Source organism: Stylophora pistillata, chromosome 4 (genome assembly GCF_964205215.1).
Source record: "Stylophora pistillata chromosome 4, jaStyPist1.2, whole genome shotgun sequence".
Classification (NCBI taxonomy): Eukaryota; Metazoa; Cnidaria; class Anthozoa; order Scleractinia; family Pocilloporidae; genus Stylophora; species Stylophora pistillata.
The window spans coordinates 10,991,067-11,003,239 of NC_142522.1; the positions used below are offsets into that span (position 1 = coordinate 10,991,067).

At 38.5% G+C, this 12,173-nt stretch overlaps 2 protein-coding genes across 4 annotated transcripts in view; one reads left to right on the forward strand and one right to left on the reverse strand.

The window, feature by feature from the left end:
* Positions 1–6,242, reverse strand: part of LOC111333054 (intermembrane lipid transfer protein VPS13A) — a 79,202-nt gene extending 72,960 nt beyond the window's left edge. For 2 of the 3 annotated variants that reach the window (XM_088757133.1, XM_088757132.1), the window contains exons 1-8: positions 6,031–6,238; positions 5,862–5,905; positions 3,833–3,875; positions 3,385–3,480; positions 2,096–2,209; positions 1,505–1,575; positions 1,310–1,348; positions 865–924 (exon numbers count right to left, since the gene is read on the reverse strand). In XM_088757133.1, the coding sequence (XP_088613259.1) occupies positions 865–924; positions 1,310–1,348; positions 1,505–1,575; positions 2,096–2,209; positions 3,385–3,480; positions 3,833–3,875; positions 5,862–5,905; positions 6,031–6,130 (567 nt within the window). In that variant the 5' untranslated portion in view covers positions 6,131–6,238. Of the gene's footprint in view, positions 1–864; positions 925–1,309; positions 1,349–1,504; positions 1,576–2,095; positions 2,210–3,384; positions 3,481–3,832; positions 3,876–5,861; positions 5,906–6,030 lie in introns of all 3 variants that reach the window. The other variant, XM_088757134.1, reaches the window with a different exon arrangement.
* Positions 6,243–9,934: 3,692 nt separating this feature from the next.
* Positions 9,935–11,885, forward strand: LOC148732471 (uncharacterized). The gene is made up of 2 exons (XM_088757850.1): positions 9,935–11,165; positions 11,569–11,885. The coding sequence occupies exons 1-2, from the start codon at positions 9,935–9,937 to the stop codon at positions 11,883–11,885; spliced, it is 1,548 nt and encodes a 515-aa protein (XP_088613976.1).
* Positions 11,886–12,173: the final 288 nt, after the last annotated feature.

The window sequence follows — 12,173 nt, forward strand, 5'->3', positions numbered from 1 at the left end:
GGTCCTTAGGTAATGTATAGAGAACAGTATGGAGAATATGCATACTGATGTTATGGTGTAAAGATCCTTAGGTAATGTATAGAGAACAGTATGGAGAATATGCATACTGATGTTAGGGTGAAAAGATCCTTAGGTAATGTATAGAGAACAGTATGGAGAATATGCAGACTGATGTTATGGTGTAAAGATGCTTAGGTAATGTATAGAGAACAGTATGGAGAATATGCATACTGATGTTAGGGTGAAAAGATCCTTACGTAATGTATAGAGAACAGAATGAAGAATATGCATACTGATGTTATGGTGTAAAGATCCTTAGGTAATGTATAGAGAACAGTATGGAGAATATGCATACTGATGTTAGGGTGTAAAGATCCTTAGGTAATGTATAGAGAACAGTATGGAGAATATGCATACTGACGTTATGGTGTAAAGATGCTTAGGTAATGTATAGAGAATAGTATGGAGAATATGCATACTGATGTTAGGGTGAAAAGATCCTTAGGTAATGTATAGAGAACAGTATGGAGAATATGCACATATACTAATGTTAGGGTGTAAAGGTTTATTAAAAAAAAAATGCCCTCCTCCCCTCTCCCCATGTTAAACTTCAAGTTTCCACAATACTTGAAAAAGATTATATTTTGCAGAGTGTTCATAACACCAGTACAGAGGTTGGGAGAAAAGTAATGGCTGGCATTGTGGCTACTATCCAAAAGGATTTTCTTTTTAACAAGCCCCCCACCTCCCCCTTCGATAAACCCTCTTCTTCTATAAGCCTCTGGTCTGGAAGCTGCTGAATTTAATAACCGTCCCTCATTAGGAGACTTATAATTATTAGAGGATTAAAGGTACTGTTCTTACCTCAGCTGACAAATTCTCCAATGTCGCACCAATGGAAAATGGAGCAGTAGGGTTGGTAACCTGACACAAAGAAGGACAATGACTATGTCAAGAACTTAAGATTATCAGGAGGAAACTAGGGATATGTTCAAGAATGCATCTTTTGGTGTCAAGCCCACTCCATCACCTAGTGCCGAACTTGCAAATTTTTCAGCCATATCCAAGACCTCTCAAGAAACATGGGTAATGTTTCGTGGGGTCAAAAGGCCATGCCTCAAATTGTGATTGGGGGAATTCAATCCAATTTAATTCATTTCGTACATTTCTGTTTTATCTAAAATCAATTAAAAGTGATGTAGCATGAAGTGAAATTGCAACTTTACTTCAAAAACTGGAACTATTAACCAAACCCTTCACAGAAGCAAAAGAATCAAATTGATGTCTATCTGAATGTACAAGTACTTACAGAATCTTCATATCGGATATGAATATTGCGAACAGAGACCTGGAGAGGAAAAAAAAAAGTAACCATCTTTCAGTCTAAAAGACATAAATTATTAAATGAAAACTATTCTGAAAGGATCTTTTTTTTTCCCTTAAATGTGGAGTGAAACTGGCAACTGGAATTGATCAATACATGTGGATTTCTTATTAAACTCACCTGAAGGTTTTTGACAATCTGCATGGCTAACTTCTCTACAAAACTGTCTGACTTTTCATCTTTTTGCTGCCCTGCAAAGTAAATGAAGAGAAAATCATCATTTACTTCAATTACAGACTAATTCCTATAATTAAATAAGGACTACTAGTCAAGGTGACAGTCAGTCAAAGCTGCAGTAATTTACATAACAAAGATAATACCTGCCTCTGTGCAGGGCTCTAAGCCAATTTTTTTTTCTTATTCTTTTTTTTAAAGTCACCTTCATGAACAACAAAACCTCTGACCATGCACCTTATGGTTGGAGTAAGCAGTATGGCTGGCATTCCTTTTGGGAGACTCACTCAACATCTCCAAGCTAAATACTCCACCAAACTTCCACTGAAAATTTGTTTGCCAAAATTTTTCTAGTTTCCATGGCTATCAAAACAAATGCAGCTTGAAGCACAAACTAAGCCAGATGTATGAGCAGATAGATGGTCAGATGACAAGAAAAAAGTAACAAAATTAAAAGTTATCAACCTGAAAGTGATCTGTAAACAGACAGGTGGGCAATTTGTTTAGAGACATTACAGATAGATTACAAGGTTATACCATTCTGTTTTTTCTTTTCCTCTTCAATCTGCTGAGCCAGCTCCACTGCTTCCAGCTGTCTTTGCTTTCTTTCCTGTTTGGCTTTTTCCTCTTTCTCAGCATTGTACTTAACATCTGCAACAAACACATCACCATCAACCCTTAATTAAACTCCCATAAGTGACTAAGACAGAATTTCTCCTGACTATATAAATACAATATCAAGCAAACAAGTGAAGAGAATAGAGAAAAACATCAATTAGTAGATTATTAGTGGATTCAATACCAAGTTCTCTGAGCTGCCATTGTAAGAATTGTATGGCAGACAGTAAGGAGAATTACTAAATTATGAGATCTTGGGAGTGAAAGGGTTAACAATTACAGCTGCAACAACTATTGTCAGTACCACGGGTGGTACAGGCAGATAGCTGGAGAGTTCACCATCACACAAAGACAAAAGTTAATGGTCCATTTCCAAGGCACTTTATAACTACCCAATGGATGTCTGTGGCATTCAGTTGAAAATTCATGTCTACAGACTTAAATTTTGATGATCCCTTAAAAAGGATCCCAGTCAAACACACATCTGTTTTTGTCTACATATGGGCAACTAGAATCCTTTGAGATTGCTGTTTAACACGCAGGCTGGTGCACCACACATCTCTACTTACAGGTGTAGCGATACTTATAACACCGTTAGTGTGGGAACAAGCGTGCAAAAAATAAAGTAATGAAAATTACCATGACAATGTTTAAGACCATGATAATGATAATAATTATAGTTGAAATGTCTAAGATTAAGTTAATGATGATGAAGACACTTAAGGTGATGACAATGATAATGACAAAGACAAAAACAGAGACAGACTGACAATGGCAATGACAAAGGCAACAGCAATGGCAAGGGCAATGGCAAAGCCAGTGGCAACAGTGAAGCTAAAGCCAATTCCAATGCCAATGCCAATACCAATTGCAATGGCAATGGCAAAAGCAATTATAGCAAAGCCAATGGCAATGACAAAGCCAATGCCAATTCCAATGCAGTGCCATTACCAATGGCAGTACCAACGTCAACAGTAGCAGCAAAGCTAATGACAATTCCAACGCCAATACCAATGCCAATGCCATTGCAAAGGACAATGGCCATCACGGCCATGGCCATGGAAATGGCAAAGCAAATGCCAATTTCAATGCCACTGGCAACAGCAATGATAATGATATGATTGTAACAATGATTAGCACACTGGAACTACCACTAAAATACCAGATGATTGTGTTGAGGGTATTTCTGTAGTGAAAACAGTTCTCACCAGTATTTGGTCTGACAAGTAAGTAGAGTCCATCTACTTGAGCAACAAAAGGTTTGGAGTACAAATTCTTCCAGGGTATCTTCAGCACCAGTTTACCTGTGTAAAAAGAATGAGAACACAAACCCACACATACAAGGTAAATAATAAATCTTAAATCAATTCTCCCAAATAACATAAACCCTCTAACTGCTGAGGGCAACTAGCATCTAATTTCTCACTCAGGTCTCACCACTGAGTGAACACTGGACTCATAAGAACCACAGAAATCATCACATTTTTAAACACTCTTGACTTTTTGCAGAATTCTCCTTGTCACCGCCATAGGAAATGTATAGAGATCAGTATGGAGAATATAAATGCTGATGTTAGGATGCAAAAAAAGTTAATCAACTGTTGAAAGACTAAGATATTTGATATTTTGATATTTAATATTTTGATATTTTCCTACCTAAATGGCCACGTAGAACTTTGACTGGCAAATCTAGGTCATCCTGGTAACAAAAGAAATCCATTGTCAAATACCCCATATATTTTTGATATATTTTATCACACTGAACAGGTGCAAGGTTTTCATTAAGTTCCAGCCACCAGCTTATAATTGGACACCTTAATTTCTGAACCACCCAATTTTCATAAAATAATGTCTGTAAGTGTTGAACAGTAAACTGTTAAGAAAAATAGATACAAGTCACAACTGTTAAAAATTTCATGAACAGACAACTTTATTAAAAGCCATTTCTGCATTCCACAAAAACATATAGCAGTCTGGTTGAGCTATCTTTCAATCTGTACCTGACATGTGTTTAACTAGCCAACCAAACACTACATTACTTCGCTTTTTTTTAAATCAAGAGCCTCTAGATTTAAAAAAAATTAAATACTTTGGAGGACATCCACCACACAGTAATCTCGTGCATGGGAAATTAACATCTCCTACCCCTAAACCTGCAGGAGACAGGGCCTATGGTTCATTTGTCCTTATCCGAGAAGACTAGAATATCTATCCATTTCTTGTTATAGAAAGGTAGCAAATTCTCCCGTTTTTTTCAGACCATGAGTATTGGTCCAGCCAGGACTCGAACCCTTGACCTCCCACACAACACCATCCGGCACTCTAGCCAACTGAGCTATATTCTCCGTGCCTAATCAAATTTTGTCCTCGGAAAGAGCAAATGCAAGTAAATAACTTGTAATAAATTTTCAAAATTGCTGTACGAGGTGGCATTTTCAAGTCAGAGAAATTGTTATGGGCTGGATGAGTTAGTTGCTTTGGACAAGCAACTTACATTATTTAGAATTAATAGTAACGATTATTATTATAATTATTATATCAACATTGTTTTGTATCCTGCAAATTTCTAACAGTGTTTAATTATACATGACATTTTAAAAGTATGAAAACATTTTAGTTCAGGTAAAGTCTGCCAAAAAGAAGGTAAACACAGACAGTTTTGATAATGATGAAAACATTAAAATCATATTTAAAAAATACAAAAATGCCTTGGAGAAAAAGTGAGATCTTAATTTTGTTTCAGTGGTTTTCGTGCCTCAGTGGAATGCCCTCCAAACTTTTGGAGCAGAACAGGTGAATGAACTGTCACCAAAGGTGGTATTAAGATTAATTTGAATTTCTTATGCCACTGAATTTGATAAACCCTACATGTATAATATCAACATTGTAGAACCAAAACATTACTGCCATAGAAACTGAAAAAAGTAGAATCAGTTCAAATTATAAAAATAGCTTGTGATACAAGCAAAGTGAGGTAACTCATAAGTTTAACTCAATGACTTCCACTTTTAAATAATAGAATTAATTCAAGGTTTGAATTGTAAAAATAAATTTGTGCTAAAATTATGATAATTTTATAAAAAATTAATAGGCTCAAAATATAAAATTTCACCGGAAAGAAGCTTTAATAGTGTCATAAAATAACCCTTATTTCCAATTTTTTTTAAGGAAAGAGGAAAATAAAAATACAGAATAATAATTATGTACATTGTTTTGTCAACGTGAAAAATATCTGAACTTACGAAATCGCTACATTTCGCCTTAACTTTAAACTTTATGTTGAGTAATTTTCCTTAAGTGCAATCGCGGTTGCTTTCCACGATCGCAAGAAACCAAGATAATAGGCACACAGGTTATCTTTATAAACGTCTGAATAAACAGACAAACCTAAACAGGTCTCGGTAAAATTTTATCAACACTGCAACTCACATAAATTTTCTGGAAAAAATCCAGAAATTCGTCGATCCTTAGCAATATTAAAAATGACGCCACGGTCCAGTTCAGAGACAATACAAAAATCCATAAACTCCAAATTGCCCCGTCGCGGTTAACATTTAAAATCACTGTACAAGTAACTTTTCTCCCACAATGTCGCTGAGCTTTCGTGTAATTTTAGGTAAAGCCGGAAATGCTGTATACACCCGACTACACCGAAAAAAAACCATGAAACATAACTTTCACTTACTAAGGCGCTTTCCTTAAGAATCAAATTTTCCAGTAGGACATCTCCTGCAGACGTAGACAACAATTTGTTTTTAGACGATGTGGTTGTCGAGGGTTTGAATAAAAAGCAAAGAGCAAAGAACTTGCAAAGCAAACAAATTCCAGCTACTAGTAGCTCTAATGCGACCCACCTCCCCAGATTCCGAGCCTCAGTTGCGAAGTATCGAGATTCTCCAAGTACTGGCCGGCGAATTTGTTCAAAAGATCGACGATATACGACTCAAACACCATGATTCTAATATGAGCTAAGTCATTTTCGGCCCTAAACAAGGGCTAATCATGAATTAATTTGATATCACACAGTTAGGCCATCGCTTCCAGTCAGAAAACACAAAGCACCAGGCACCGTGACGAGCCATGCGACTCGAACCTGAGCCCGCGGCAAGTATGACGTCACCATTCGCGCTTCATTTGAATTTTTGCCTCTCTGGCCCTCTTTATCTGGTTAGCTCGATCGTTATCTTCCAATACGAATATTTAAATGAATCAATACTACAGCATCTCCTCGCTTGTTTCCTAAAGAATGATATAAAATATGTCCAGTCTTTTTTGCAACCAATTGAAGCAGTTTTTTTGCGCATTTAGGTTACCAAAACAACACTACAGCTGTTTAAAAATACTCTTACCTTTACTAGCTTTAAAAAGAAACCTTTAAAAAAATGCAGTGACCCGTGTTTTCAATGTATGCATTGAAGTATACATAACAAAATTAAAAGTTTGGAGCTATCTTAATTCCGATTCCGCTCGGAAACTGTAAGTGCTCCCATAGCACGAGTTTCTGTTCATTGTTTGATTTGGTTAATAATCTTTCAAGTCACACTAGGTGGCTCGTCACGCGCTCTTAAGTGTAATTCAATATATTTCATAAAAAGCCCTTTGATCAGTATTTGGCAAGGACTCGTGCTCCTAAGAAAAGAAATTAGTAAAGGAAAGGAAGGAAAGGTTCAATCGATATCAACTCTTGCCAGATCCGACAATAATGTAAGTTTCATTTACCTGAGGCATTTCTTAATCTATTTGTGTGTCCCTAATTTCTTAAATCAATTTTTAGTTTCATGGTATAATACAATAATAAAGAAGGAGGCAACGTCGAGGGGCTAATGATCCAACAATTCCGCCCCAGTTTGAACAAACAAGTTATTTCTTATGTCTCCAAACTTTTCCCATCGGGAATCTTAGAAGATATATATGTATGTGCGGACGGTCATTATTTTCAACCCCAATAATGGCAAACAGCCGAAAACGTTTGGTTTAAACATTTTAATAATTTTTTTTCCTAATCTTTTCGCCTTGTATATAGAATTTACTTTATTAAGCGAACATTATGGACAAAGAAGGAGGCGTTCCCAAAGAAGTTTGGTGCGGTACCTGGTATTCATCAGTGGATTTGGTGCGGTCCAGCTAGCGGTGGACAAGCCCTGCTATAGCAACTAATAACTTTTAAGCATATTTTGACGTTTGGAGCAACTTTTTGGAAAGAGCTATAAACCTCGAGCAATTTTTGCCTTCCTAAGCATTTTTTAAGCAAAATAAAGGTTTAGAGCATATGTCACGCACGAAAAAGACAACGATTTCATAGAAAACTTCAAAGTTATGCGAATTTCTTGAATGCTTATCAACCTTTTAAAGTGCACCTAAACCCATTTGGCCGATGAAACCGGCATATTGAAAATATTTTCAAATTTAACCTATACTTTAACATTGAAAATTTCTGGCCTCTTTGAAAACTTGTCTCTGGACACGCCACTACGTACCAATCCTGCCGTTCGACAAGATAGCAGCTGAGATCGCACTTAGACCATGTTGAGTGTCCTCAAAGCTGTCGATAGCTTTTATCGTAAAATCCCTAATTGGGAGTTTTCCCCAGCATAAAAATGAATCCCTCTCTGCCGGATCAACGACGTTTTTATCTTTGATTTACATTCGCACCTGTGACTAGCTAGCTACCTGTGAGCATGTCCAATTTGTTAAAATAGTGATTAGTCATTAGAAATTAGAATAAATAAAGGTTGTTGTTGTTGTTGTTGTTCAACCTCGTTCCTAGGGTACACTCTGTTGATAGTGACATAATTTACTCAATGATTTACCTACCTGCGTGTTCTAACACTGACTCTGAGAAACATATCTCTAAAGTTATTTTCTGCGGGAGAGAAAGTAGAGGCTCTGTCAGGGGTTTTAGGGACAAGGGATAAGGCCACATGTGCAAAGCAAGGGGTGAGCCTTGCACGCACGCATGCCACTTCTAGGAAATGCATGACAACGCGGCCAAAATGGAATCCCAGCTTCACTAGACCCAAGGGAGTTTGGGAATAGACGCGCAACTCCGAGAAATCACGGACGCCGCAGTGGCATGATAAGGGATAACTGAGATAGTTTTAGGGATACAAAAGATAGCTTTGATTTCTCAATTGTCACACATTTGGTCACTTTTTCCAAGGATTTGCGTCCCCGGCGACCGGTAACGAACAGTAACGGGTCATTTATCGGTTCAAATTCAAGCAAGATGGTTCAGATGTCCAAGATTTGCTCCCAGGCTCTTTTATTCGGTCAACCGCTGACCTCGTGGCGTGCGTGTAACTCGGGCACTAAATGAAGCTACGGGTTGCATTTTTAAACAAGGCGACGAGAAACCGGCTATGAAATGGTCGTTTATGACAAGAATAGAAGGGGAATGAACTGTCTGAGAGAGTGCTGACAAAAACACTGGTGATTGCGGGCAAGTCTATGGGGTCGCTTTTCTTGAAAGTCAAACGAGCCCTGTTTTCAATGGTGTTTCTTCAAAGACTGCGAAAACATTTTCCTTAACAGAAAATGCTGTTCAATGCCTGGCAGGAACAGGGTTTCAAGGGCAAAGGGATGATAGTAAAGCTGAGTTGTATTAACCGACTTCAGTGTGCACAGAACTAAACACTGTATTCTTTTGTGAAACAGCTGTTGCCGGGAAAGTTGAGAATGATCACTAAATTAAACCAGGTGGCCTGTTGGCGTTCCGTAGAGAACCTTCAAAAGTTCTTGAACACTTTCGGTGTGCAGAAGGAGAAAGACCAAAAAAAAGTTTCATCCAACAGAAGCTATCGCCCAAATCAACGAAGTAAGCGATTTCATTGAGAAGTGTGAGGTAGAAGTAAGGCACGTGGCTGATGAACAAGCAAGTGGCAGGATCGATTCTTCAAGGTCCAGATGGTGTGTGCTTTGCACAAACAGCACGAGATATCAAGTTGACAATACAGACACTAGAACGAAATTTTTTCTACACTTCAAGAAATTTCACCACTTTTACTGGACAACCTTGACCTGAAAGCATTGACAACTTTAGTAGTTGAGAATCTGTTTTCCGAGATGAGACAAGGAAATGAAATGCAACTGGTCTTACAGTTCGCCCATCGCTTTTCCTCTGCGATGAGAGAATATCTCAAGCGCATTACGAAATACAGCTTCATATACTACACTAGTCCGTCTTCATACTATAACAAACAAGTAGGTTTCTTGCATGTCGCTTGATCAATTTCCCTCTATGCTAAAGCATGTCAGAAATGCCTTAGTAACAAGACAACAGTTGCATCGAATGAGAACGTGGAGGACAGAGAATTTGGGCAAAGTGTGCGACAACAAACTGTGCGAAGCATGACCGCTAAGGATTCTCCAGGAACGTTGCCTGTGAACTGTTATGAAACCAAAGCGGGGGATCCAAAACCAGTTGATTTTGCAAGACTCGCACAGGCAGAGGAAGCTGAGCTCGAGATTTTCTTTTGACCAATCCAGCGCGCCAGGAAGAGGTCTTAGTCTTAAGTTGTGAAAGTACCATTGTTTGTGTGTGAGGAAGAGTAGCTAGCCTCCAATGCAGCCATCACTTTTCAACTCATAGCTAAACAAGAATTGCCGGCCACTGCTAAAAAACAAACCTCATCATAACCACTCCTAGAACTTCATGTATTCATTTTTTACCTAAAATTCACAAACCTAACAACCGGGGAGTCGGCCCATTGTCTCGGCTGGCAGTTGCCGAAACTTATTTCCAGCTATTTAGACAAAATTATGGCTCCCATCGTCAAAACTTTACCATCATATACTAAAGACAGCCAACACGCTCTTCAAAGTTTTCACGACTTTAATTTCCTTGGCCAAGACAAATTTCTTTTCACTATGGACATTACATCTCTTTATACCGTCATTCCTAATGGCGAAGGTCTTCTGGCCCTCAAACATTTTTTTGATCAACGCACTGTTAAGGAACCTGAACCTGAAACACTACTTCGCTCAGCTGAACTAATGCTCACACTCAATTGTTTTTCATTCGGGGACAACTTTTTCAAACAAACTAATGGCGTAGCCATGGGTACCAAAATGGGACCCACCTATGCCAATCTTTTTGTAGGTTTTGTCGAACATCAATTTTTCAGCCAATACAACGGCCCCAAACCTGAACTCTACGGTCGCTACATTAACGACTGTATCGGCGCTACGTCCTCTACTAGAGAGGAACTAACTCAATTCATAACCGCAGTCAATTCCTTTCACCCGGCTCTCAAATATACCTGGGAAATTTCCGATAACTCTTTATCCTTTTTAGACATCAAAGTTTCAATTGAAGGCAACGGTTTATGTACTAGTGTGTATTACAAACCTACAGATTCACATAGTTACTTGTTGTATTCATCTTCGCATCCATCTCATGTGAAGAATTCCATTCCCTTTTATCAGTTTCTAAGACTTCGTCGTTTATGTAGTGATGACTCTGATTTTTTTCACAAATCAGAGTCTATGTGCCAGTTTTTCGAAAAACGTGGTTACCCTGCTTCTGTCGTTAAAGCTGGTAACCACCGCGCCCAACTTATTGATTGGCAGTCAGCACTACAAACGTCACAGAAGGAAAATTTCGACCGCATTCCATTTACCCTCACATTTCATCCTCACAACCACTCAGTTAAATCCATTATTTTTAAAAACTTTAAATTACTTCAAAACGATCCAGAGACTGGCACTATCTTTTCGCAGCCTCCACTCATTTCATTCAAACGCGACCAAAACATTGGCAATGTTTTGGTTAGAAGTTCATTACAAACTAATGACCAACCCGGCACTTTTAAATGCGCTCGCGCACGATGCAAAACTTGTCCTTTCATTCACAATGCTGAAAAAATATCTGGACTCAAACGATCCATTAAGATCACTGATCACTTCACGTGCACCTCAGCCAACGTCATCTATTGCATAACTTGCACTTATTGCAAAAAGTTATACATCGGCGAAACAGGAAGACGACTGGGTGACCGATTCCGAGAATACCATCTCGACATAGATAGGAATGACATGGACGCATCAAAACCAGTCGCTAGACACTTTAATCTACCTAATCATTCTACGCAACATATAGCAATCCGCGGTCTTTCCTTACATTTAGGTAGCTTGGAAAGCCGCAAAACTCTCGAACAAAAAATTATCTTCCAAATCAGCACTCTTAATCCCACAGGTATCAACGAACGCTTTTCATACTATTAATTCATTCGTGTTTTTCTCGTCGCCATGCCCCCACCAATGGCGTAGCTTCACTTTCTGCATGTAAACCCACACACAACCCACAATTCCTCCATTCGCTCTAACGAAGGGCTAATGCTCGAAACGTCAGCCTTTTAACTCTTTACGGTGGCCAATTTACAATTTCAACTTAGTTGATATTGCCAAATTACTTTTCTATCTGGCCAGACTCGACGAGAACATGTATGCTGTTGAGAACCCCGCAGTGACGGCTACTTATTTTACACAAGATCCTCTTTTGCCCTTTCAATTTGTCGAAGCAACCGCAACTGGTCAACTCGAGACAACCAGCATTTTGAGCTCTGTTGCAAACTATAAGAAAGAAGACGATACAATTGTTCATGACGACGATGATGTTTACTACTGTCTTCTAGTGGAGTCCCTTGACAGTGGTGACACTGGAACCCTTACTGAGGCAACGGAGCAAGAACCAACAATTAAAGGAAGATGAGATTCAATCTGAAGATGACACTCCGCAAGTTTCAACGAGATCAGGAAGGCGATCAGCTAGAAACAAAAATTCCGACTTTGTCTTCTACTAATCACGGTCACTGACATTCAGTACAAACGCGAAAATCAGTTACCACACTGTTATCGGTGACAGCGGGGGCAGAGAATTCAGTGAACTTATCGGTTCTCCAAGGAAATGTACATGTGAGTAGTTTGTTTTTACCATTCAAATGTGAGGTGAATTATGGCACTTACGAACCTAACGAGAATTATTTTTTTGACTCTTGCT

Coding starts and splice junctions, on each gene's coding strand:
- LOC148732471 (XM_088757850.1), top strand. CDS start 9,935: ATGGCTCCCATCGTCAAAACTTTACCATCATATACTAAAGACAGCCAA. Junction 11,166..11,568: donor CGAAACAGGAAGACGACTGG/GTGACCGATTCC, acceptor ATTTCAACTTAG/TTGATATTGCCAAATTACTT.